At 40.7% G+C, this 22468-nt stretch overlaps 1 protein-coding gene across 1 annotated transcript in view; it reads left to right on the top strand.

Annotated features, from left to right (window-relative positions):
* LOC308138142 (chloride channel protein 2-like) overlaps positions 1-22468 on the top strand; it is a gene marked incomplete at both ends in the record, with an annotated part of 138964 nt that overhangs the window by 102994 nt on the left and 13502 nt on the right. The window contains 7 exons of the mRNA XM_080507129.1: positions 3869-4082; positions 8406-8539; positions 10291-10481; positions 12083-12194; positions 14299-14369; positions 14744-14818; positions 17023-17055. Of these exons, the coding sequence (XP_080363255.1) occupies positions 3869-4082; positions 8406-8539; positions 10291-10481; positions 12083-12194; positions 14299-14369; positions 14744-14818; positions 17023-17055 (830 nt within the window). The remainder of the gene's footprint in view (positions 1-3868; positions 4083-8405; positions 8540-10290; positions 10482-12082; positions 12195-14298; positions 14370-14743; positions 14819-17022; positions 17056-22468) is intronic.

Below are 22468 nucleotides of genomic sequence, written 5' to 3'. Positions count from 1 at the left end.
CTTAACTTCAGCAATGACAAAAAAAACCTGCATTAACCTGTATTTTTGATTTGTAATATACCATAAATACCCAGAAACTCTGTACTGACTACATGCTGGAGAGTGTTTACACAACAGCCAGGAAACCAAGGCTCAAACAAGAGCAGCTTGTTGGTAGTTAGGTAAAGTGAGATACAAGCTACTGCACTTCCAGATAAAGCCAATCGCAAAAGCATTAGTAGTTTGCGAACGCCACGTTTCTGAGACTTCATCCTGAATGCTGTATTGTCAGAGAAACACAATCTGAAATGTTTTATGAGCTCCAAGGACACTGGCTCAGTGTTGCTTATGGACAGCCAGGAAACCAGAGGAAAAAAGAAGCTTTTGACCCGAGAGAAGAAGTACCGTACATGCAGGTTCATCGAAGGATGAAAATTGTTCATTGGGATCAGTTTTTCTTCAGGCAACATGTTTAATGAATCAGTCCTATTAGTTACCTGAGTAAATCAGGATGAAGTCTGCATTTTTTTCCAATTCTTTTGTAATTGAGGATTATGAATAACTGTGTTTGATAATGTTGGTAAATCTGTGTTTGGCCAAATTCTTCTTGGCTGAACAAGCAAAACATGAAATTGGTCACTTCACAAGTGTGAAAGCAAATAGAAATGCGTGATATTTTTTGGGAAATGGCTTCAAACCTGTCCTTTTACAACATTTTTTTTTTTCCTTTTAAGTTATCAGTTGACATATGCTCTGACATAAGCTACCATGATTATATGTATCTCGGTTAGTTTTTTGCAATACATGTTGCAATTATGGTAAATTTGAAATATATTGTACAGCCCTAATTCAGACCATGTCTTCTTCAGGAAAGGTCCTCTTCAACTCAGGTACATAATGCTGCATGTATTCCCACACCATAGCTCACTGAGACACAGTGGCCCTCATCTCAATTAAGATGTTATTTCCATACCTCCAGAAGACGTCACTTCTTGAAATAAGTTGTGCCATTCAAACACTTGAGAAACTGAGCAACTTATAGTCAAGAAAACACTAATCGATTTTTTTCTATCACAAGGTTCTTGTACACGCTGAAGTCGTTTTTTAATACTTTGTTTCCATTTCCTGCTGCATATTTAAGTTTTAGTGAAATTATTTATGTTTGGGCAACATTTTCTATACTTGTCAGTCAAACAAACCAGTAATAACGGCATAGTATCAGGATTCTAGAGGTCCAAGATGCTATGTACCACTATATTATGATATTTTGCGTCCTAATTTAGGTTGCGTGACTAGCCAAGCAACTAAAAGCTCTAGCTCATGAAATATGGTATGTACTGGCTGTACAGTAGAGTTCTAAATATTTTACATTTTTGTATAACTTGTATCTTTTCAGCTTCAAACTTATTGCTCTGCTTGGATCTACTGTTTCATTTTCATTACACGCCCCGCGTGATGACAGTGGAGACGTTCGTGACGGTGTTACAGTGATACCTGTTGATGGCCCTGCTGATTCTGTCTGTGCTGCTGCTGTTTTTCTGATGATGAGGATGATGATGATGTTTTGCCACACTGGGGCAGATGACTCAACCTTTTTTAAAGTCCTGACACTGTTGTGAGCCTCCTTGATCTGCCAGTAGAAAGCAAACTTTAGCATTGGCAGAGAGTCAGATTTTTGATGGCGCACACAGACTTCATCAGAACCGCCTTTGCTTTTATTTTGCAGCTTTCGTTTGTTTTGTTTCTTTCTCCCGTCCGTGTGATTGGACTCATCAGTTTTTCCCCGTTAGTGTGAAGTCTCATTCCTTCTCATGCTGCTTTAGTCTGCTGTCACATCACATCACTTTCACAACACCTTTATAGAAAGGGGGGAAAGAAGATTAGAAAATATTGAAGTTCCCTTTTGTATTGAATTAGTTGAATGAGTGGATTTTTTTTTTCTTGCCTCACGGACATATGAGAGAAGATGTGTGGAGAAGTGTGTGAATTTGGTTTGGCAAGTTGAGAGTGCGAAGGAGAGCGAGAGAAATAAAAAAAAAACGATAAGAGGAACGTGACTCAGACCCTTGGAGCAAATTCATCTCTAATCCCGAAGTTTTGCCCTGTACACTCGATCGATAACACTGGACTGTCATCCCTATCATCTATAGGGATAATAGAAATGTTCTAGAATGCAGCTTCAGTAATATTGATGTCCTGCATTTGTTTACAGTGCGTTGAAACCAGCATGACCACATGCAGCGTGCACGCTCATAAAGAGGACAAGAGTTTGTTCTGATGTAACATTTTAAATTGGTGCACATTAAGAATCACAGCTGCAAATTACATAGCACATCGTATTACCACAATAGAAATGTAAGAAAATGTCAGAAGTACCTACAACAAAGAATGCCAAACTTTTAGTAGATTAAGGCCCTGTTTACTCAACATTTCAACTGAAAATGCATCATTTTTGTTTCAGAAAGGTTTTGAAAATGATGTCTGTTTGCATCCAAACGACACAAATGCTAAAAACTACATTTTCATGCACGGCCAGCAGTGGGTGCTGTTTTGTTTTTTTAATAATAACACACATGCACATAGAACAGTACATTCTAAACATTAACAATGGCGATTACTCAGGCATTTGTATGGACAGACTATCATGAGTGACTCTCAGTTATAAAACTACCAAGTCCAGGAAGAATATGGATTGGGAGTCATGACACTCTGGAGGCTGCCATCGCTGTTACTGTCCATCGACAGTAGTTATGCATGTGCAGAAAAACTATTCACTACAGCAACACTGTTACCGTCTCCTATACCGCCGTATAGGAGCCCGAGCAATTTATTTTCAAAAAGTTGTTTTTTTCCCCCCCATTGCCACTGATACAGAGTTAGAAGTGTTTTCAAGAAGTTTCACCTTTTGAAACCATTTTCAAAAAGTTGTATTGTCATTGTCAGTGACGTTTCTTGTAAACGGCACCTAAGTGCTCCGTTTTACTTGTACGTTACAAGCCATGGATAAGAAGAAGTTCGAATCGTCTGAAAAGCAGAAGAATCAATAATGGGGTAGTTTTTACCAACCAAGTACCACAGAGTTCCTCCTCCCACAATGCTCAGGGGACCAGTATGAAAACTATTATTATTGAGCCACAATGGTGAAGAAGGCACATAATCATTGCCCATTGTGGTGTCGCGGCCATAATGGTTCTACAGAATGGCTTAATGGGAAGTCATTGGATGGGTCCAAGGTCTAAATCATTCTCTACCACATTGTCTTTTTTTCTTTTTAGACCAACATCTGTTCAATTATTGAATCTTTTTTTTTTCTCTGAACAAATTTAATTTCAAACATGTCTTCAGAGGCAGGGTGAATTCCCAATGCTAACTGCGCTACATCATCATGGTAGTTCATAAAACAAATGTTGACTTTTTTTTCTTACTTTCACAAACACTTTTTCACTGTCCTAAATAATGTAGCACTGTGTAGTCAGACTAAATGTATTCTATTAACTTAACAAAGACTTTACCTTCAGCTGAGTTATATGGGAAAACACCTTGTGAAGTTATTGAGCTGTTTTATCTTCACAGGTGGACCAGGATTAGAGCGTCTCTGGGTAAATGATAGAGTGTGGTCAGCACTGCTAACAGCAGCAGCTTTCATTCTGTGCCAGTCAGTTTACAAATGCTTGAATTGTGGTATTTATACAGAAGAAAGTAAAAAGCTTTTTTGAAATCTGATTGAATATCCTCTCATTTTGATATGTCGATCCCCAGAGTCTCCCAAAGTGACCTTCTTGACCGTCCAAGGCTCCATTTTGTAAACCACTGATCTGGATAGTCTCTGTACTGAACTCTCTATTTTTAATTTTTTTGTTCACTTCCCCGTCCTCTCCCCCACCCATAGGTGCTGCGGCCTTGTCGGGAGCGGTCACCCACACGGTTTCCACAGCGGTCATAGTGTTCGAGCTGACTGGCCAGATCTCTCATATCCTGCCGGTGATGATAGCGGTGATCCTGGCCAACGCCGTGGCCCAGTCCCTGCAGCCCTCTCTCTATGACTCCATCATCAGGATCAAGAAGCTGCCCTACCTACCCGAGCTTGGCTGGGGTCACCATGAGTACGTGACACACTCAAACACAAACACGATGGCTTTCGCTGCTGCGCAAAACAATTGCAGTCGTGTATGTTAACAGTAGATCGGACACATTCTGAGACTCAAGATCTGCACATTTACTTTTAAGGTACAGTTTACAATATTGCTGGCTTACGTTTACAAATTTAAATAGTTGTGATTGGGTACAGTGCTCTGCAACTGATGGATTGATCAACATAATCTCATCTATCCTTGTATTTTGCTGCAATTATTAAATTATCCAGCTAATCCAGTCGCCTCTGCAGATTTAGTCTTGTAATACCTCTTCGAACCACCAGATGGTGCAATGAGTCATTAAACTCATTTTTAATCTTTACTTGCTGCACCTTTAAAATAGTTAATTCTGGAGGTTTATTGGCTGGTATAATTTCCTCTGAAGCTGAGCATCAAATGTACATTGGAGTTTCTTCCTTCCATTTCCACGTAACTGTTCCGTATACGTGTGTGTGCATGTATGCACATCTCTTCAGGTAGAGCAGCCCCCTCCAATCTGAGCATGTTTTTGATTTACACTGGAACTTAGCCATCTCACACCCACACACACACACACACACACACAGATTGCGCACTTATGCAGGAACACTTGTGTAACACCTGCCGTGCGACATGCACATATGATGCCATGCACATTTGCTCACACCCACACAGACACGGAGAGAATTGGATTTCTTATCTTTTATTTCAGCACACCTTTTGCAGATATGGACACACGCACACGCGCACACACACACACGCACACGCACACAGATCACAGATATGTTTCCACTCTAGATGCAATGGACCTTCTCTAATCATGCCCAGTGGCTCATAAAAAAACCTTTTCCACATCTTCTCTCTGCTGCTGGAGTGGCATTTGAAACAAAAAGTGTGGGAACAATTACATAACATTGCTTCTCGTGTGTGTTTGTGTGTGCGTGCGTGCGTCTGGGGGTGTGCGTGCGTGCAGTCGTTTGTTTCCCATCTGTCACATTGTGTTTCTTAGCATTTCATAATGGCCAATTATAGTTTTGTCTACGGTCCACTGTTGTCTGTGCTCGTCTGACGGGAAGCGAGTCTGCGGGAGATGATCATGTTTTCTCCGGATCATTACTGCCTTGCTTTCGTCGTCTCCCGCGCCTTCCTCTCACATATTGAACACACACACACACACACACACACCTGCCGAACATCCACACATGAAAAGCCTCTCCACTCCAGTCCAAACAAGATGTATGGTCCATGAAGGCTGGATTTCCAACCTTTATAAATCTGTTTGTCTTGGTTAAAATCTATAAGCCCAGGATTAGCAGACGAGAACTCATACTCATCAGACACCCAGTCCATGCACGGGAAAGGAGGCTGTTCAATTAGGAGAAAGAGAAAAACAATCAAATTTCAACAGCTGCCTTTAATATCTCGAGAGGAATTGGTGTTGGCAGCGGTTGTAGTCAGTTCAGAGGCGGCCATTAGAATATTCCCTTAGATCCACCAGCAAATTTAAAAAAGGCTACAAATCTACCAGAAGAAGGAACATTTTCTTGCTTCTTGTAAAGTCTGTTTGCTTTTTTTCACTTTTGTACATTTTATGCAGATTAAAAAGCACACAATTCAACCTTAGAAAAAAAATGTGTTTGCTGCAACCTTGCTGATGTTTCCTCACAAATGATGTACTTTCTAGTAAGAACATGAAAAAATATATCAATAAAATACTGTTTTCATACCTATTAAGGTATTTTAGTCACCACTTTTTGACAGGTATTCTGTTAATTAAACTTTAAAGCCAAATTGGAACAAAAGCTGAGCTGGGATAAGGTTGAACAATTTCCCTCTGGTTGTAATCAAGTATTTCTATTCTATTCTGTTAAAAGTACAGAAAATTTGTGAACAATTGTATTTTTTTTCCCCCAGTTATGGGTATTTTTTTTAAATTTCACCCCACTTTAAAAAAAGAAAGTCCTGCAATTGATAGGTACGGTATGTGTTATTGTGAATGTTCAATAACAACGTATAACATTTCTCTGACAGCAGAGTCCATGTTCTGAGCATTTAACATAAAGGTTTTAAGGTGAACAATTATATTTTGACATTTGTCACATTTAGTTTTTTAAGGAAACCATGGTTTCTTGTGACCTTTAAAATGCACTAGTAGCAAATACCTCTTTGGCATAAACAATGATTTAATAATAGTCAATAATAATTACGACAGATGTGAAGAAAATGGGTGTTTGCGCTCTCGCATTTACTTAGTTCCATGAGATTGCAGTTATTTTGAGGGATCAGCGCAAACTAAATGGTATAATTAAAATTGTAAAGTGACAAACGTACAATTTCAGCTGCAGTTATTGGCAAATGAAATCTGCAGTGCCTCGAGTCATAAACTGAACCTACTAATGATTTCTCAACAGCTGCTGAAAGTGTACTAAACACAGAGTTTATTACAAAATGTAAATATTTCATTTTCATAGCAGTGCATTTTAATAAGAGAGAATATTAAGGCGAGTTATTTCACCAGAGCCGCTTCAGAAAGCAAAATGTTTCATACATGTATAAAAGTTTGTTTCTTTTGTAGAGGGAAGTGAAACTTTTTAGTTTCAGACCCTGTGACACCTTTGGCTCAATAATGACATTGTTCTTTTGAGTGATTTGTTTTTTATTTTTTTATCCCAACATCCAAAAATGATGTTGAAAATATTCAGCTCAGGTTCTTGTTAGAGTGAGAAGCCCACATACCTCGCCACATAGAAACTACTTCCTGTGTCAAAAGTAATTCCACTAAAATATTAACGCTGTTGCCCCTCTTTCAATGCTGAGAGCGCCACAACCACGGCTCAGTTTTCCTCTATGGTGTGCAGGAAACAAATACCTCAAACACAAATACACCTGTAAACATCGAGCAGTTTGAAGTTTGAATCCACTACTGAAGTAAAATTAAATTGCCAGCACACTTTAATAATCAGATGTGCGTTCTTTAAAAAGTACCTGTTGCCTCTCATCTCTATATCTGATACATCTTGCCATGGCATTATCAACAGATGTATAATTACAGCATCTTGTTCCTCTCTGTCGGACCATCTTCAGCCTCATTAATACTGCAGCGCAACTTCCTGATAGGTCAACCAAGTGTGTCAATAAGCATCTTGAAAAAAACCCCAAACAAAACACTAACCCTGTTATAATCATTGAGTTTCCTGCATTTTCAACGGTTTGTGAATAAATGCTAACTTTTAGAATTGTTCCCAAGTGGAAGCTGCAACATGACTTGCTGCTCCGTTTCCCCTCCTGCGACGACGTTAAGGGTCCAATCCTTCAACCCGGTAGCTCTGAAGGATTTAGCGCCTGATCCGGTGATTTGTTACCGCCTATCGGTGTCATTCATCTCTGAAGATGGCATCAATTCAGTGCATTATTGTATTGAAATGGCGCTTGAGGAGGATGGCCATCAATTCAACTTGGACTCTGAAGCGAGGTCGGCACTTTTTTGAGTTGTCGTGGAGCCTTGGCCGGACCCCGTGTCCTGGCTCTGCTCACGGGGGCTTGGCAGCGGAAGCTATAGAGCTGTCGTGTTCGCAGGTTTTGGCAAGCGTGGGCAGGAAGCGGAGTCAGAAGGGAGGGGGGAGGGGGGTGATTCTGCTGAGGCAAGACCTGCTCACACAATGTCACCCCCCCTCCTTCACCATACACACAGTTGTTCTGTCGCTGACGCTGACATCCGAACGGCACGGCACACCGTCATTGTAACAGATTGTTGAATTGAGCGGTCAGCTGAAAGACGTCCTCACACGTGTCTGGATGGGATCAATGTCGAGAAACTCTCAAAATAATCTTGTCGATGCACCGACAATGTTGAGAAATACTCCCAAAACAGGAAAACGTGTTTAAAAAATATGCTTGTATAAGTTTTTTGCTGTATGGGGTGGGTATGTAGGTGGGTGGGTTTCGTATTTTCCACTCCTTTATATGCAGATAATCTCATTGATACACAAGTTGTCATCTGTTAAACCCCATAACGCAGGCATCACAGGTAATCAATACAATATCGTTCTCTACAAGAAGATTCTTAACATATTTCAATTATTGCAGACACTATTTATATAAAGAGTGTCCGTAAAACTTCCATGGATATGGACCAGTGTCCCTTCAGCTTTCAGGAAAGTTCCCTTTCGTCGTGATGTTGTGCCCTCTCATGGTCTCAATTTTAACCAGGCAGAAACCAATGCTTTTTAAAGCATTGTTGTTTATTCTATTCGGGAAATATTTTTGCTTGTCGTATTTCCTCTGATGTAAATGTTTTTGCTGACCTCATTGCAGGAAGTACAACATCCGTGTGGAGGACATCATGGTTCGGGACGTGCGGTACATCACACTCAACTGCTGCTACCGAGACCTGCACAACGTGCTCCTGACGGGTCACCTCAAGACTCTGGCATTGGTGGAATCAGCGGGTGAGTCACCCGAACACTCACCCACATACTGTACATGGTGTGTGTGTGTGTGTGTGTGTGTGTGTGTGTGTGTGTGTGTGTGTGTGTGTGTGTGTGTGTGTGTGTGTGTGTGTGTGTGTGTGTGTGTGTGTGTGTGTGTGTGTGTGTGTGTGTGTGTGTGTGTGTGTGTGTGTGTGTGTGTGTGTGTGTGTGTGTGTGTGTGTGTGTGTGTGTGTGTGTGAAATACAAATTCCTATGATGTGCTCATATTACTGTACCTTTATTTGCTGCACCTTATATCCAACCCAATCAGCCTCTTCCCTCACATGACTAGTACCCAAATGCTTCATCCATCACTATCATATCCATCATAACCTGTACAATTCATCACTGGTTTCATTCATCTCCGACATCATAAGCATGGCCTGCTGGGTGCAGACGATGTAAACAACACTGCTTCTCGACATCTCTCACTACTTCACAGCTAACATGATTTTTTTTTTTATTTATTTGCTGCAACTTTAGGGCAAACATTTTCAAGCAGAAATTATAAATACGTTAGATGCAACAGAGCTGTGATGCATCATAGACACTCATTTACTTCAGTTTTCTTGAATCTACATTTGCATTATCTCTTTAGTATTTCGAGCAGTTTGACCTAAGACCTGATTTTAACTTGTAAAGAGCGCTCTCACTTTAAATGACAGCAATATAGCACATAAATATAAACAGGTCCTGGTTGTCATTTAAGCTGCACATATGCTGTATCTGATCCCAATAGCATCTGGGATAAGAAAGTAACTTGGCTACAGAAATCACTGCTTTAATAAATAGTGATTTCCCCCATAGTTGAGGTTCCATCTGATATTTAATGTCATTCACAACAGTTGTTTTTTGTCTGCCAACTGTGTGCCTAAAACTGAAGCGTTAGTGTGGAGGGAGGAACCCCCCCACAAAAGTGAGATGTTCTGAACGCCCACTGGCGAGAAGACACGACAAAAAACTAAATCTGTTTTTTACCATTGTAAATCCTGTGTGAATGCAAGTGTGCTAATCCCAAAATCTGATACTTCTCTGAAATCCTTGCTGGACATTAGTTGAGCTGGACGGCCGACTATCCCCTCCACTCCATCCAGATAAAAGGAGGAAAACAAAGTTCAGCGACCTTGCTGATGTGCTCATTAGAGTGACTGATTGACAGCCGTGGTCCCGCTGCAGCTCCCGCCTCAGTCAAGTGCAGATTTGGTATTCCAGCATTGTCTCAATTACGCAATCGTGCAGGAGCAATTAGCTGCGGCATTTAACCAAATACATAATCAGCACGTACTGTCACAAAGGCAATTACTTAAAGCAAGCAAGCTGACACACACACACACACACACACACACACACACACACACACACACACACACACACACACACACACACACACACACACACACACACACACACACACACACACACACACACACACACACACACACACACACACACACACACACACACACACACACACACAGTCTCATACATTTACTGCATTCTGGGCTTTTGTTACATAACTGGGCTCTGCAGCACTGCAACATGTGTTTGGAAACTCCTGCAGTCTGCTCACTCACCCCTCCCCAAAAATAAATTCCACTGTCTTTTCTCGTACTTTCTCCTCTCCCCCGCTGGTTATTCATTCTCTCTCCTCCACAAAAACTGCCCTCCACCTACTGATTTTCCATTATTCTCCCTCCCGCCCTCGCCTTTTCTGTGTCTTCCTCTCCCAGAGTCGATGATCCTGCTGGGCTCTATCGAGCGCGCTCAGCTGCAGTCGCTGCTCTCGCAGCAGCTCGGCCGGCCCCGCAGGATGGAGTACATCAAGGAGCGTGCCATGGCCGAGAAGAAGCGCCTGTCGGTGGTGTCCAACCCAGGCAGCGACGATGGCAGCCAGCGGGCCAGTCAGGAGGTTCGCTTCCAGGTGAGGGGACTGCCACAGCCTGTGAGCAGTCTGACTGGTCTTCTTATCCGACCGGGCTGCAACAACACGCGACAAAGTTGTCAAAAACAAAAGAAACCATCAAATATTTCAGCAAAACCTGGTTCAAAGTTCACGTGATGTGACATATTGTGTGAAATTAAATGACAAATTTGTGGTTCTGGCAACTGGCATTCAAATTGTGTGCACCATTCAATGACAACTGAGAAGTCTTAGAGATATGGGATCTCTTCCCTCTATAATTTTATAATTGCCCCCCCCCCCCCAAATAAAAAGACGTGCAGAAGCTGCCGGATGACGATCCAAACCTGAATTAAGCTCTGAGCAACATGCTGAAGGTTGAAGTTGCACAAACTCACAGCCGCAAGTCAAAAATCAATCAAGTTTTTTTGTTGTTGTTTTTTTTTTTACCACATATGATTCATGAACAAGAATAGTCCAGAAATTACCATAAATTTGAGGCCCCATAACAAGTGAAAACTTTTGTGGGTTTTTTTGGAGTGTCCGGCTGCACGAAAATACTGCCGGCAGCCACTGAAAACACAACTTTTTGAAAATTGCTTCCAAGATTTCTGAAATGCTGCTGTTGTGCATGTTCATCATAGCTGAATTAGTACTACACGTGCACAAATAGATGGACAATAACAACAATCACCAGGGACTTTGTAGTTTTATAGTTGACAGTCCCCTTTAATAATAATCCTTACGGATGCCTGTGTACACTCATTGTCAATGTTTGCAGCATATTGTTCTTTATGTGCATGTTTCATTACATAAACAACCAGCAGTGGAACCAACAGATTAATTTGAAGACCTAATTTAATAGCTTTGTTCTTGTTGTTTATTAAATGGAATCTGCATCTATAATCCTGATCCAGCCCTGTGGTCAGAGTTGCACCATGTGTTTTGATTGTGAAGTCGTCATGGACTTTATCTGGTCCTATGAATAATTGTTTGCCCTTGTTTGTTCTTGATTTGTCAATGAGCCAATTTCTTAAACAAAATAGGGATTTTTCATTGCATTGACTCACCACATTAAATCCACATTTGTGAGAATGTAAGAAATGCTCTATAATTGCTCCAAAAAAAACAGCATTGTGAAATAATACACAGTAACAAAAGAAGCACTCCTCCGTCACATTAGGACCTGATATCAGCTCAGTGGATTAAGAATATAGATGATTTGTACAAACACAGAATCACAGCCCGTTGTTTTCTCTCCTGGTTTTTTTTTTTGTCCTCCACGTTTCACAAACTCATAAACAGAAGCAAGCGAATAATAAAGCAGGCTTTTTTTAGGTCACAGAAATTGCTGCATCTGAAGTCATGAGACTTTGCACCAAGGCCTAAAGATTTTTTTTTGTCATTCTTTTTTTTTTTTCTTTGTTAGCATACTTCTTCTCCCCCCTCCTCACCCCGGTTTTTGATTTGTCCCCATCTCATCACTCAGTAGAAGTGCATCCATTTGTCTAATGAGTCAGCACAAAAAGAAATGATGATGAGTTGAAGGAAGAGCAGCTTTCTGAGGATTTGGAATTTTGGAGAGCTGTGACATACCCCCCCCCCCCCCCCTCTCTCCCCAGATATCTACCGAGGAGTCCTCCTTCAGTCCAACTCGTACCGTCCCTCAGAAGCCCCTCAAACCTGCTCTGAAGAGACCCTCAGTCATGGAGCGACCCGCTGAGCTCCCCACCAGTAAGAGATGAGAGAAACACACACACGGTTTCCACATGATGAATAGACGAGGCTATCGAAACGAGGAGGAAAAGGAGATTTAATAGATGTGGACGGAGTGGGGGGAATGGCCTCTCTGCCTCTAAATTCATAACAATAAGAGATCATCTTCATCTCTCTATCAATCCTTTCCCTCCCTCTCCTGCTTGCTCTCTCAGGTCTCTTTGTCTCCTTTGCTCTCTTTCTCTCTCTCTTTTGCTCGTTCCCTCTCTCTCTCTCTTTCATCTCATCACACCATTTTTTTTAACCTCTGAGGTTTGTTCTTTAGTTTCCAATTTGCTGATTGAAACTTGGGTTGATGTTCATTTAATGAGTGAATCAGTAACGGGAATCCTCAGGTTTTGTCAGGAAATGATGTTCTCATGGAGGCCTCATGGAGGCGTTAGAGGGGTTCTGCAAAGACGGCTGCCACCTCCTGTGAATTACCGCTCAGTTCTGTTGCTGTTTTCATGCATCTGATCAGGCTGACTGTCACTCCTGCTGTTTTATATCACTTAAATATCCAAAAGAGGTTTGATATATACATACAAACACATACACACATGAAAGGTGAAAATATTCTTTCACCAGACACTTGTATAATCAGATGTTATCCAACATGTTAAATTCTGCCTTTTTGACAAGTATCTTGACATGTACATTTACATGTAATATTTCTCAGCATTGTTTAGTGGCATTAACATTATAAAAGTTCAGAAAGTTACATTTTTGTTTAGTTGTTTGAATCTGAGGTGTCAGTATCTTTATTTGACTGCAGAAAACAGTCATGTCCATGATTGCTGAATGCATTATTAAGTTTAATGGTGGTAAAAAAAAATTAAAAAAAAACCTCTATGAATGACAAAATGCTTAAACTAAATTACTCTTCCCTAATGAAAAATGTAATGTCCTCAAATGTTCTTGCTATATCGTTTGTGGAATAATAGAAGAAAGTTTGCTGCTCATGTGTTTTATAGGCCTCTCCCCGCAGAAGCTCCGTTTTCTGGTCATTGTTTGGTTTGTATCTGTGGCTCAGCTTTGAACACGGTTCTCTCCTGGAGTACTCCTGTCAGCACCTGAAAACACAGCAGAAGCTGAGTGTCACCTCCTGAGCAGTGGGAAAGTTTGCTTCTGGACATACTCCAAAGAGAGGGAATGTAAAAAAAAAAAAAAGGCTGAGATAGCAGTTTGCCATACAGTCTAAGAGAAGAGATGCAGCCAGCTGGCTGTGGGCTTTTGTTTGCTCACCAACACAGCTTTACGATGTTTGGAGCCAGGTCACTTGAAGCAGAATGCTGCTGATTTCTTCCCATCAAAGCCTTTTTACTGCGGCATATGTTAAACAAATAGTGCGGGGGCTTTTCTTACTGCAGACTGTTGACAGCTTTGTGTTATTGTGGGTAAAGCTTCCCTCCAGTTCTCGCCAGGAAGATGAGAAGCTGTAACTTACATGTAGCCCAAAGCAACATAAAAGGGAGTGTCGTTCTCTTTCCTGAATGGGCAAAGTCACTTTAACCATTGAGCAACTGTTTTAATAGCTGCTGTTTGTGCACATCTGTCTTAAGGTGTAACCAGGCACATTGGTAGAACGCTTACTTTTTGTTTGGGACCAGATCACATTTCTACACGTGGCAATAGTGGAACGATTGTTATGTACTTTCCTTGGTTTAAGAAAGTATTGCACTAAAGTTCTAAACAAAGAATTTAACGAAGAGCTTTCAGTTTCTATTTACATGATTTTTCAAATTAAATTGCATCGTTTTCATATTATAGTTTCAGAAATGTTTTACATTTCCATGGCAACATTTTGAAAACACTGTAACTTGCATTATCCCCCCATTTCCATGGAGATTAAGTCAGAGCCTTTTGAAAAAGTTGTGTTTTAAGTGGTCCTGAGCACTGTTGCCATGTATACAGACCCCCCAAAACACTACAATGTTGTTGTGTGAATGGGGCCTGAGAGCAAGTTGTAGATGGATGTTGGATCGAAACTCTCCTCCACTGAGGTTTGACTTTGTACAAATGGACACAATTCAGGATTCAGAATTCATGTCTGGCTCTTAATCTGTTTCCGTCTCTCTTACAGGCCCAAATGATAATTCCGGCATTGCACTGAAGAACCTGTTCTGCGCCAGTCCGGACGCCGAGGGCCTGGAGGTGAGAGAGGCATGTCCTCGAATACACCCAGCAACACCAGCAGCCTCACACGGACACACACACTGGCTCGCATCCTGTCGCTCACACTTTCTGTCCACCCACACTCAGTCCTATGCTATCTCTCACATACAGTCCTTCACGCTCTACAGTACCTCCCACACACACACACACACACACACACACACACACACTGGCAGCCTCAGAATAAAACCTCCCTCACTTTGTTTCAAAGCCTTAAAAACAATTCCTGTACCACATTTTGTGCAGGAGTTTATTTTCCTTTTGCAAAGTGCCGTTACGAGGAGGGTGTTTTAGCTTCTGTTCCCTGAGGTTGTCGTTAACGCTGTGTGCTTGTTCTTGGTCGCCGCTGGAAGAAAAACAACAATGTGGAGAGCCCCACGTCTCCTGAGCTCAGGAGGCCGTCCAAACGGGTCCGGATATCCGTTGTGGTAAGAGCCACCGATGCGGGCTGCCCGCATGCCTGGAGTCCGCCCGCATCCGGTTCGTTCGCCAATCGACCGACTGTCAACCTCCACCCCCGCCATTTCATCCCAGGGCTAATCCCATCCGCCGATGGACCGTGATCTGGGTCCAGCCCGTCAGTGCCATCGTGCCTAAAGCGTGTCGTTCATCCATTTTCGTGGTCGATCCGTAGCCTCTCGTCTCCTCGCCTTTCACCTCTAGATGTTATGAACCACATTCAGTATAACCAGAGTCCATCGCTCTGTCGGTCATTAAGTAGAACACTTGACCACCGAGACACTGGCTGCTGATTGCTAATGCTGGACGCAACGTGTGCTTTCATAAGAGTGTTAAAGCAATTTTTTTCAGATGTTCCAAACTATAAAAAAGTTGAAGACTTGCAGTTTTACCAAACTAGCCTCGGGTTTCCAAGCAAGCTTTAAATGTTCTTGACTTGATGTTTTTAATAATTTTTTTTTGTTGGCAGTAAGCTCTCTTAAGAAACGTACTGAACTCTAAATCTAGTACAACAGCTCTGCCTTTATGAAGGTTCTGCACTTTTCATTTACAATTTAATGATCCCACCAAAACATTACAAACACCTCTAAATATGTGACATCCAGTATTTCAATGCCTCTGCAACCTACAACCTCAAAAATCTCCATGTTGCATAAATTATAATCCCAAAAAACTGGGAGGCTCTGTTATGTGTGAATAAAAACAAGTTCCAAATCTAAAGGAAAAACATTCTTTACTCGTGGAACATAAAGAATGTATCTATCAAAAAAAAGCCATGCCTCTTTCATTTTCAATAATCTCATAATCCTGTTGCCAATTAACTGAATTAGTCTTCATAATATTATTAAGTGGTTTTCATTCCTTGCCCTCCCCATCCTAAGTTTTGAAATATTTCTGGCATCACATTCAAAATGACGCACCAATTCCAATAAATGGTCAAATGTGTTACTGTAAAATGTATGACATGTTTTCATTTGCATTTAACGCAGTGTCCCAAATATTTAGAAACTGGTGTTGTAAAAGCTAGATTTTTCACTTGAAACATCTGAAAGAGTTTAAATAGTTGGCTACTTTTAATATGCAGCGTTCAAGATGAAAATGTCAAATCTGTTTTAAAAGAAAATACATTTTAAAATGAATATACATTTCCTATGTAAACAAATGTTTTTTTTTTGTTGTTAAACAGAACGGTTTTTATCCACTGCGGCCAAATTTGACTCGTTTCTTGTTTGGATGCGTCACATGATCAGAAAATATGATTGAATTAAATTCAAGTCATTTCACTTTTAGGCACTTTTAGAGCGAAAAGATAAAATAAGCCACTTGCGATCATGCAGTGCACATAATACTTCTATTTGACTCTGTTATGATATTTTAAACCACTTAAATTAAGCGAATCATAAAAGCAATCATAGATTTGAGCGTTGGGCTGTTTGAAATTTGTTTATTCATTTATTTATTTATTTAAATAAGAGTATCCCCACATCCTCATGAAATGTCATGGAGTTTACTATTGTGGATTTTTCTTTTCCCGAAAGAAAACTGCTCGCATCAGTCTCAGATTACAGCCCGGATGCGGTGGAGTTGTGGTCAAGCGTTCTCCCAACACGACCTTGTCAAATCGAGCATGCTGTGCTGTCCATCATCAGTTGTGTCACCCGAGGCGTCCAATCAGTGACCGCCTCCCAGAGCGGGCCCCAGGCGCCCCGTTTCTGGTGTGACCTCAAAATCCTGTCTCATTCGCCGTAGCCGTAGCCGTAGCCGTAGCCGTAGCCGTAGCCCCCCCCCCTCCCCCTCCGTGCTTGTGAGAGGAATCGAGCTGGTGTGCATTCATCTGTGCATGCAGCGTGAAAAATCAGCGCAGAAGCGTCATAGCTCTTCATTAACACCAGGCAGGTATCTACTATGGCACCTCAGCCACGGTGCGGGTGGAAATGATGACGCATTGGGACGTCGCAGCAAGTGTAAAGGAATATTGCTGCTAACCGGGATGTAGGTGTCCGACCTCTCCGGCAGCGATGCATGCCAATCAATGAACAGTGTCTGATTATGAATGGAGGGAAATCATTCTGGATTCGCCAGCACTGCATGTCAGATGATCAGACATGACCACATGACATAAATCAGCCGAATGTTTCTCACTCATCACATATGATGTCATTTCATTCATCAGGAGCCACCACCCAACCTAAAGAGTTTACTTGGGGTGAGCATGTTGTCCACACTTTTCCTTTGATCAGATTTTTGTCTTCTCGTCCCTTTGAGAAATTTGAGATTTCCACTGTTGTTTTGTCATGTTCCCTTTTGTAAATGTCCCGATTTTTTTTAATAATTTGATGCGACTTAATCATGAAGACTGAAGACAGTGACAATTTGAGGATGCTCTGTTTCTGAAGCATAAGCTGTTTTTGTGTGACAATTCACCTGTCTGACATTGGCAAATTGAAAAATTATTTGAATTCTGCAAGCCTGTGCACAGTTTGTGGACTTTCCTCACAGATTTAGTTTTTCTACAGAAACTGGTCTTAATTAAAATGCATTGTAACTTCTGTCACGCCATGTGTTTAAAAAAAAAAAAAAAGTTGCTTCACTTTTGAGACACCTTCACAAAAGTAAAACGATGTAGATGCTGAATCCAATAAAATCACCTTGATCCAACAGTTAAACAATATAATGAAACCACCAATGCATGTTTGCAAGTATGTTTGTAAATTGAACTACGCAGCAACTTCAAGCTGAAGATCTTTGTACAATCTTAAGCCTTATGGGATCAATATATCTTAAGTTGGGCTGCAAGTCTATTGTTATCACAATATCAAGTTGTGCAACATACATACATCATATCTGTATCGCAATATTTAACAAGAATATTGCATGTTTGCTCGATATCATGCACGTACTGTCATTGCATGTTAACATGTAGTATTTGCCCCCTGGTGGTTTGTTAAAAATGTTTTAATAAATCTTTGTGATAACAAAATGAAAATCATTTACAGGTTTTCACATAAGTTGAATCGGCTTGGCATATTTATTTTAGGCTTTATTTTAATGATAGTTTGGGTTTTAAGTCATTAAGAAGTCATTTCATATTCAACAGTTGAGTGAGAAAGTTTGTTAGATTGGATCTGGAAGGCGTTTGATCTGTACTCCCGTTTTGTCTGAATACATGTTGCAAATGATTGGCTGAACTATGAATCTTGGTTTTAAAGGGAACAATAAGCTTCTTAACAGACGGTTACTCTTGAAAGCGATACAAGCGAATTGAAGAATTTATCGGAACTCTTGATTTGTCACTGGCGTCATATAATTGTGTTTATAATACAAGGTTGATCTATTCTTTCTTCAGACTCTGTGTCATTACTCTGTTAGTGTAACTCTATTAGCACTATTAATGATTTAGACTTGAGGTGCTGAAAGGCCGCCATTAGTTTCACATGTCAGTGACAATTATCGAAGTCGGTACACATTTTCAATCATTCAAAAGCAGCGAGCGTTGTCGGATCATTTTTCATGTGGAGCTGCGGGGTCTGTGTGTAAACCCATGGCGTACAGCTGATGAATGACACTGCCAACAGTTTAGTTAGTGAGTAAGGAGACAAACACTGACAGCGTTGTGTTCTTGAATCATGCTCTGCTTCCCATCGAAATACACCGGTCCCCCTCATGGGGCGTTGGAGTGGAGCGCCACATCCGGAGTAAATTTCCTAATATTCAGCGCGGTACTGAAATTATTTTTCTCAGTGATGAAATGTCATCTGTAAAGAAATTGGAAATTTTCGAGGCTTCGGTTCCTGCTGCACATTCACACAGCAGAAGTCTCACTTGCCTTAGGGAGTCTAATGAAAAATACAAAATTAGCGACAGGTGAGACGTGCTGAGGCTGTTTTTTTTTTTTTTATTCTTCTTCTTCATTCGTCTGCGTAAAGCGCGAAGCCCGAGGCGTGTATTTCACATTTTGACACAGCAGTGCCCAAGCTGAGCTGTGTGGCGGGCCGGAGACCGCAGATTCACACAGGGTGATCTTTTGTTTAAAGTGGATGCTCATACATAAGAGATGGCTCAGTTTGGTATGAAAACAGTCAAAAAAATCTAAAAAGAATATGGGCTTGGAGTCATGACACTGTGTAAACAGAAACCCAAAACAACGGTTCCCGTGTAAACGGAACTTAAGGAAGCCCAGAGGGTGCTGATTGCAATCAAGTATGTTGTGTCCATTATACTTTCCATACCAGTATTGACTCTGTTGCTGATGGCTGATGTACTTGTTCCCTGTCTGAAGAGCCTCGGAAAGTTTTGTCCTTCATACTTTACCTCCATTGTTTTCTTGCAATCAGTTTTTGTTCCGAGTTTCTACAAAAAATCAATAAATAAGGCTAGTATGTCTTGGTATGTATTTATGTAAATAATAAATACAACAATAAACTCAAGGAAGATGTTTGATCACAAGTTTCCACATTTACCATTCATATATAAACCCTATCTATACATTTCCTCTGTGGGTCCTCATCTGCCACTGCTGCTTCTGATTTAATAAAGTATAGTGATTTGTTAAGTGTCCCCATGAGGAGCATATTGTCTGGTCAGTGCTGAGACAGATGGTACATTATTAGCACTGAGAATTTTAGGAAGTGTTAAGTGGGCCTGGAGGCATGTTGGTCATTATTGCCTTGCAGTAAGTTAATTAGTAATGAACCCCTCCAGCGTACACAGGCAATGTTGCTTTTACAGTAAATTCAGCCTGTGGGTTTGCATCTGCAGCCTTCAGGAGTTGGTACCAACGTGTAACCATGTCTAAACTTTGTGTGCCGCCATGCTTTACATGCCGTTTAAAAATAGGGACTGACACATTTTCTTACTGCTTTGTTCCTTGCTGCAGAAGCGAGATCGGGTAATTACTTCCACAAACCTCACACACCTTTTTTTCAGATTGTAGCTTTTTTATTGGTTTTATTGTTTATTAAGCACTTTCTAATCAGTTGTTTAACAACTATTTTTTGTAAAATGTTAAAACCAGATTGAAAGTCGGCTTGAATTTGAAGATCATTTATATCATCATTAGATAATGTTAAAAAAAACCAAAGTGGGAAATTGTTAATGTCGATGGGAAAAAAAAAGAGGTGATTCCAATACAGAAACCTGAGGCACACCTTTCTGCTGGGCCATGTAATTTGGTTTCTACCAGATGTGGATAACAATCAAATAACGGCAGATTTCATTCAATAACTAATGTCTCAGTTAGCAATAAAAATTGCACATTAAAAGACAACCCCTCAGTAAAATTATAAATTTACTTGTGTGCCCATCAAACCCTACATTTCGCTGTGGGTGTCGATAGAGAGACATGAGTCGTCTCCGCTTCATTCCTCAGCCTTGATTCATGTGTGTAATGAGCCCCCTCCAGCCAAGCCCACCTTCAATTGAATTCTGAATAGCTGTTTGGTTCTTCCCACTTCACTGCGTCAGTGTGAGGGGAGATCGAGAAAGCAAGGCCCCGGGAAAGAAATGGATAAAGTGTCTGAAATGTTTTGCTGGTTAATAATGTGACATTCTGTTTCTGTCGTCGAACCGGGTTACAGTAGCAATGCAAAATTCATGATTATAATGAGGAAAACGTAAGCAGGCTGAAAAAAAACAAACAAACAAAAATCAATCTGGGTTTTACAACAGCTATCGTGTTTATATGTTAAGATGAAAAATAACAGCAAGATTTCATGATCAGACACATGATGAGCTTCCAAATGTTGATGCCTGTTATACACATCTGTTGTGTTTCAGGCATCCAGATGCATCCAACTTAAGGCCGATCTGGAAAACCTTGCTGTTTGTGGCTCCACCACACACCCACACACACACACACACACACACACACACACACACACACACACACACACCAACACAGTTCGAGCAGTTGTACCAGTTACTTTTCTTAATATATCACTTGACGCTGTTTGTGTACAAGTTCTTCATTATAGTAAGCTATTGGTCTTCAATAGTTCAGATTTCTTTTGATTTTGTTGTGTTTATGATGTGAGAAATGTGACATTAATGAGATTGTAGTTTTTTATTCATCTAATTAATGTAATATAGCTCATAGTATTTGGAATCCATGTGAAATTCATCAAAGTTTTATGGAGTCGGTCAATAAGTTGTGGGGAGCAGCTCAGCCCTCAGACATCTGTGAATGCTCTGAACGCCTTTAAAATGTCATCAACCCCCGCTGAAGTGGCAGCCAACAACAGAACGATGTGAAATTGCAATCTATCGGGATCTAGTAAGCTCAGTACTCCTCGCAGAATTAGTTTCCAGGTTGCTAAACTTTGGGCCTTCATCAACTATGAATGACTTTCTATTCTGTAAGCAGATCATAACAACAAACATTTTAGGAGAACTCCTCATAAAGTTTTATGAGGAGAATTGTGTAAAACAATTGTAGCATAACTCAGTTATACCACATATTCTATTGTGTGTGTATAGCGGCCAAAATGTTGTAGTTAAGAAATGAATGGCATAAACAAGTAAATCAGTTTTCAAACTGCTGTTAATGTTCAATCTGGACTGTGCAGTTCATCATAAACTTCTAGATAGTGTTATCAGCTCTCGTCAAAACACACAAGACAATGATACTGGTGTCAAATTACCCCTTTAGATAGAGCAAGCAATGTTTTATAGGACAAATACAATGGTACAATTACAAACCTGGTATGATGTGAAGGACCATTCAAGAGACTAAGGCAGTTTAGAAAATTATTTGAGCTGAGTGAATGTTTCGTGGCAACTGTTGGTAGCTGAGACAAGCCTAATGTCCGCTTGATAAATTGATACTTGCCTGAACGTAACTACCAAACATTAGAGCAATAATTTTAGACTGAAAGTGTCAGATTAGATTGTCAAATGGATTTTGATCTATATTTTCTTGGTTTTAAGGCTAATTAATTTAATGAATCATTAAGTGAATCGTACAATTTGTCATGTATGTACTTTGTATTGAAAGATACTCACTTTATCAATTGGAAAAAGTGAGAAGTTTAGTTTCCAAAGAGAAGTCTCGGAGTCCTGTTGATTGGCCACAGGCCAAAATCTTAAAAACGGTTCAAGAAGATGGAGTGATTAATAGCAGCATATTAAACGCTTCCTTGGTTCTAACAAGAAAAGTAACAATGACTCTCAGACAGTCTGACAATCAGGAGAAAATCTGTCTTGAAAACTTTTAGTGCACTAAGATTTAGGGTTGCCATTTTATGACGACCAAAACGGGGCAGCAATTATTCATGCCATCAGGGTCAGAAGAACTTCAATAGAAGCAAATGCGGAGTTCTATCACAAAGGAAGGGGTCTCCATTAAAGTTGTCCTTCAGGTATCAGAGAGGAAGAATAGCCAAGGGATCAGACAAAGTTTTCATTTCCTGGAAATTTTCCGACAACACAGAGGAGACAAGGGCGAGATTATCTCGAGACAATGAGTGTGACACTCTGGCTGTAATGTGTTTTGTGCATGGGCCAATTTGCGGTTTGATATCAGATCATTTGATTAGGAAGAATCTGAGCGCACTTCCCCAACTGTTAGAGTGGTCATGACCCAGCTCATCAGCGACGCGACAAATTTACCCAAAGTTCTGGGT

The sequence above is a fragment of the Blennius ocellaris genome, assembly GCF_963422515.1.
Source record: "Blennius ocellaris genome assembly, chromosome: 2".
Taxonomy (NCBI): Eukaryota; Metazoa; Chordata; class Actinopteri; order Blenniiformes; family Blenniidae; genus Blennius; species Blennius ocellaris.
This window is presented reverse-complemented; position numbering and strand designations above follow the sequence as displayed.